The sequence below is a fragment of the Pseudophryne corroboree genome, chromosome 12, assembly GCF_028390025.1.
Source record: "Pseudophryne corroboree isolate aPseCor3 chromosome 12, aPseCor3.hap2, whole genome shotgun sequence".
Taxonomy (NCBI): Eukaryota; Metazoa; Chordata; class Amphibia; order Anura; family Myobatrachidae; genus Pseudophryne; species Pseudophryne corroboree.
This window is the reverse complement of record NC_086455.1, coordinates 157,241,192-157,247,191: the sequence shown is the minus strand read 5'-3', so window position 1 is coordinate 157,247,191 and position 6,000 is coordinate 157,241,192. Positions and strand designations below refer to the sequence as shown.

At 43.2% G+C, this 6,000-nt stretch overlaps 1 protein-coding gene across 1 annotated transcript in view; it reads right to left on the bottom strand.

Moving 5' to 3' along the window:
- Nucleotides 1-711: 711 nt before the first annotated feature.
- Nucleotides 712-6,000, bottom strand: part of NRXN3 (neurexin 3) — a 376,989-nt gene continuing 371,700 nt past the window's right edge. Inside the window, exon 15 of the mRNA XM_063946596.1 lies at nucleotides 712-995. Coding sequence (XP_063802666.1) covers nucleotides 712-995 — 284 coding nt within the window. The remainder of the gene's footprint in view (nucleotides 996-6,000) is intronic.

Genomic DNA, 6,000 nt, shown 5'->3' with positions numbered 1-6,000 from the left:
GCGTACGGGAGAACGCCCCGTTACGACTCTTCAGACACGTGCAGATGTGACTAACATTCGCACACTCTGTGTGCCTGTACTTGTGTGCAATCAGTTCCAGAATACGCGCAGTGCGAAAACTCGCATCTAAACACTAATATGTTACCCAGATCTAAAGATAGCCATTATCTCTGCCATCTGTGTGCACATATCACATTATATAGACTAGGGGCCTATTTATCAAATAACCATTTACCAGCCAATCACAATGACGGATCAACATAACAGTAATGTCAGCACCGGCGGCTGTGTGCGCCTGAACAGAGAAACCCTTGAATTGCTCCATCGGGCACCAGCTAGCTAGAGGTGAGGAGCAGCGTTAGCCTTTTATTATATAGAATATTTGTGGGATATCCTACAAAATCCTCCATTTTCGGTGATACCTGCAAAATATTAAGTTTCCCCCTAATGTACTATGGAGTGATCGCAGCAGATATCTCCAGATCTCCATATCTGCTGAGGTCCCTCCACTTCAGAGTGCAGGCTGCAAAGCCGCCAGATTTAGAAAGTTCCAGAATGCGCTTGACCTTGGTTCCAGCAGCTAGTGCCATCTTCAGACGTCGTCTATGGGCTACATTTCGTTATTATAATATGGGGTCTATGTACTAAGCCTTGAAGAGAGATAAAGTGGAGAGAGATAAAGTGCCAACCAATCAGCTCCTAACTGTCATGTTACAGGGTGTGCTTGAAAAATGAAGGGGCTGATTGGCTGGTACTTTGTCTGTAACACATGAAATGTGATCTCTGATTCAGCCAGGATGGTTGAACGTCTTTCCTCAGCACTAGTGTAGAACGTGGATTCAGATGGAATGTTCTATGGATATGATTGTACTCACGGTCATTGCACTGTGGCCCCGAGTAGGACGTCATGGAGCAGTCACAGGTGAAGCCCTCCCACTGCTGTATGCAGACACCTTGGTTTGCGCAGGAGTCCTCCTGACAGGTTGTTGTAGGACCTAGGACCCAGCACAGAGAGAACATTGAAGATCATGGCCGGTTACCATAAATTGCCACCACCAAACTCTCCAAAGTCAAATTTCAAACTAGTAACATGCAGTAATGACACATATCCATCATGCGGGGCTGAAAGAGTACAGACCAGCTGCTACATGCAGAGAGGAGACCCACATCCCAGGAACCCCATGTGATGCCTCCACTCTAAGGAAGCCTGCACATAACTGCTGAGATCTAACGCTCTGACCTGACAGATTAGGTGCTACAGAATAACAAGAGGAAACAAACCAGATTCACATATTTACTATAATAATCACATGTATCAGCTGCCATGGAGCTTTACTTGTGCAGTGACTCCCCCTATATACTCTCTCTGATCTGGCCATTGCTCTATTTTACTTAATTTAACCTCTCAAAATACGTTCTATTATTTCTCTAAAACCTCACCCCAGAGCTCCTTCTACAACGCCCTGTATTCTCCTTATAGCTCCTCCTCTCACTCTCTATATCATATTTGTATAGCTCCTCCTCTCTCTAGATCATCTCCTTATAGCTCCTCCTCTCACTCCCTAGATCATCTCCTTATAGCTCCTTCTTTCACTCCCTAGATCATCTCCTTATAGCTCCTCCTCTCATTCCCTAGATCATCTCCTTATAGCTCCTCCTCTCACTCCTAGATAATCTCCTTAAAGCGCCTCCTTTCACTCCCTAGATCATCTCCTTAAAGCTCCACCTCTCACTTCCAAGATCATCTCCTTATAGCTCCTCCTCTCACTCCCTAGATCTCCTTATAGCTCCTTCTCTCACTCCCTAGATCATCCCCTTATAGCTCCCCCTCTCACTCTCTAGATCATCTCCTTATAGCTCCTGCTCTCACTCTCTAGATCATCTCCTTATAGCTCCTCCTCTCACTCTCTAGATCAGTGGTTCTCAAACTCGGTCCTCAGGACTCCACACGGTTCAAGTTTTCCATGTCACTCAGACGGTTCTCTGTATATCACCAACTGTCACATTTTAAAAATGTACAGGTGACCTGCAAAACCTGAACCGTGTGGGGTCCTGATGACCAAGTTTGAGAACCTGTGATCTAGATCATCTCCTTATAGCTCCTTCTCTCACTTCCAAGATCATCTCCTTATAGCTCCTCCTCTCAATCCCCAGATCATCCCCTTATAGCGCATCCTCTCACTCTTTAGATCATCTTCTTATAGCTCCTCCTCTCACTCCCTAGATCATCTCCTTTTAGCTCCTCCTCTCACTCCCTAGATTTCCTTATAGCTCCTACTCTCACTCCCTAGATCATCTCCCTATAGCTCCTCCTCTCACTCCCTAGATCATCTCCTTATAACGCCTCCTCTCATTCCCTAGATCATCTTCTTATAGCTCCTCCTCTCACTCCCTAGATCATCTTATAGCGCCTCCTCTCACTCCCTTATAGCTCCTCCTCTCACTCCCTAGATCATCTCCTTATAGCTCCTCCTCTCACTCCCTAGATCATCTCCTTATAGCTCCTCCTCTCACTCCCTAGATCATCTCCTTATAGCTCCTCCTCTCACTCCCTACATGCCCTCCCTCAGAGGATCATCAAGAGAGGAGTAGGCATTGTGTGCAGTCTCTCCTTCTCTCTAGCTGGCAGAGCAATAGACTCTGGGCACTAGGAGACCGCGTTGCCATTTTTCCAGTGATTTTCTTACTGTTTGGATTCCACCCCAGGGACATCGGAAGCTTCATGCACATGCTCACTTGCCCCTGGAATCTCACGGTGCATGGGGCATTGAGGCTAGATGTTTGAAGACACATCTGTATATGATCTCCCTATACGTACTCCTACTTACCCTATAATTCTCAGCATAGCTTCTCCTATCATTCCCTACATCCTCTCCCCATAGCTCCATGGATTATTTCCTATATCCTCTTCCTATTGTTGTTACTATTATGCACTATGGGGGTAATTCTGAGTTGATTGCAGCAGCAACTTTGTTAGCAGTTGGGCAAAACCATGTGCACTGCAGGGGAGGCAGATATAACATGTGCAGAGAGAGATAGATTTGGGTATGGTGAGTTCAATCTGCAATCTAAATTGCAGTGTAAAATAATTTACCCTGCACAGAAACAAAATAAACCACCCAAATCTAACTCTCTCTGCAAATGTTATATCTGCCCCCCCCCCCCCCCCCCCTGCAGTGCACATGGTTTTGCCCAACTGCTAAAAAATTTCCTGCTGCGATCCACTTGGAATTACCCCCTATGGGCCTAATTCAGACCTGATCATAGCAGCAAATTTGTTAGCAGATGGGCAAAACCATGGTGGTCATTCCGAGTTGTTCGCTCGCTGCTATTTTTAACAGAATTGCTAATAGGCTAAAATCCGGCAGTTCTGCGCATGCGTATGCTCTGCAGGGCAGACGCGCTAAGCAATTTTATACAAAACTATGCTATTTTACTCACGGGCGAACAAAGCTTTTCAGTCGCTCTGTTGAACGGAGAATGATTGACAGGAAGTGGGTGTTTCTGGGTGGTAAATGAGCGTTTTCCGGGAGTGTGCTAAAAAATGCAGGCGTGCCAGCAGAAAACGCAGGAGTGGCTGGAGAAAAGGGGGAGTGGCTGGCCGGACGCTGGGCGTGTTTGTGACATCAAACCAGGAACTAAACGGACTGAGCTGCTCGCAATCTGTGAGTAGGTCTGGAGCTACTCAGAAACTGCTAAGAATTTTCTATTCGCAATTCTGTGAATCTTTCGTTCGCTATTCTGCTAAGATACATTCCCAGAGGGCGGCGGCCTAGCGTGTGCAATGCTGCTAAAATCTGGTAGCGAGCAAACAACTCGGAATAACCCCCATGGTTTTGCCCATCTGCTAACAACTTTGCTGCTATGATCAACTCTGAATTACTCCCATAATCCCCTCTATGTAGCTTTTCTCCTTTTATCTAATCCCAATAACTTCATGGGGGCATATATAAAAGGATGCCGGCCGTTCTTGGACATTTTTTTTTAAAGGGGCAATCATTTACAAGGCATGGTTTTGCATGTAAATGATTGCCGCTTTAAAAAAAAACCACGTCCGAAATCATCCGGCATCCCGCACCTCGGACCATATTACATATGCCCTCATATATCCTCTTCCTATAACTCCTCCTATATATATAAAGCCTCCTGTGACTCCATATAACATTGCTGCATTGCTCCCCTATTCCTAATTATATCGCCTCCTACCACAAAGTCAACAATCACAATATTGACACCAGAATGTTGAGTTATGATGTCAACATGGTTAAAATGTTGACATCTAATATGTCAGCATCTGGAAAATGTTGACATGAATACATCAACATGAAATGTAGATATAATGATAATGTCATGCATTGTATGGCCCAAATGTATCAAGCCTTGGGGAGTGATAAATTGCATGGTAATAAAGTACCATCCAATCAGCTCCTAACTGCTATGTTACAGGCTGGGTTTGGAAAATGACAGTTAGGAGCTGATTGGCTGGTACTTTATCACCATGCAATTTATCACTCTCCAAGGCTTGAAAAATCTGGGCCTTAATCCTAATACTTTCTATATCCTATTATAATAACTCTTCCTTCCTATTATTTCCTATATCTTCCTATTTCTCCCTGTAGCCTATTATAACTCTTCCTATTACTCAATATATCCCCCTGTAAGTCCCATTACTCCCTATAGCCTTCTATTATTCCATGTATCCTCCTATTACTCCCTGTATCCGGTTATAACTCCTCCTATTACTCTGTATAGTTTCCTATAACTCGATGTATCCGGTTGTAACTCCTCCTATTACTTTCTATATCCTCCTATAAATCCCTGTATCCGGTTATAACTCCTCCTATTACTCTGCATAGTCTCCAATAAAACTCTATGTATCTGATTATAACTCCTCCTATTACTCTCTATATCCTCCTATAACTCCCAGTATCTGGTTATGACTCCTCCTATTATTCTCTCTATCCTCCTATAACTCCCTGTATCTGTCTATAACTCCTCCTATTACTCTCTCTATCCTCCTATAACTCCCTGTATCTGATTATAATTCCTCCTATTACTCTCTATATCCTCCTATAACACCCTGTATCTGGCTATAACTCCTCCTATTACTCTCTATATCTACCTATAACTCCATGTATATGGTTATAACGCCTCCTATTACTCTCTGTATCCTCCTACAACTCCCTGTATCTAGTTATAACTCCTCCTATTACTCTCTATATCCTCCTATAACTTCCTGTATCTGGTTATAACTCCTCCTATTACTCTCTATATCCTCCTATAACACCCTGTATCTGGCTATAACTCCTCCTATTACTCTCTATATCTACCTATAACTCCATGTATATGGTTATAACGCCTCCTATTACTCTCTGTATCCTCCTACAACTCCCTGTATCTGGTTATAACTCCTCCTATTACTCTCTATATCCTCCTATAACTTCCTGTATCTGGTTATAACTCCTCCTATTACTCTCTCTATCCTCCTATAACTACCTGTATCTGGTTATAATTCCTCTTATTACTCTCTATATCCTCCTATTACTCCCTGCATTCGTTATAACGCGTCCTGTTATTCTCTATATCCTCCTATTACTCCCTGCATTTGTTATAACTCCTCCTATTACTCTCTATATCCTCCTATAGCTCCCTTTATCTTGTTATATCTCTTCCTATTACTCTATATCCTCCTATTACTCCCTGCATCCGATTGTAATGCCTCCTATTACTCTCTATAGCCTCTTAAAACTGCCTGTATCTGGTTATAACTCCACCTATTACTCTCTATATCCTCCTATAACTCCCGGTATCTTGTTATAACTCCTTCTATTACTCTCTCTAGCCTCCTAAAACTCCCTGTATGCAATTATAACTCCTCCTCTTCATTATCTGATTGGTAAAGTTGATCTTTATAAGTTGAGGATGCAGACACTCATACGTAACATACCTAAGGTCTATTAACTACTATTTTACAGTTATTTACTCCAATAACTACTTCAT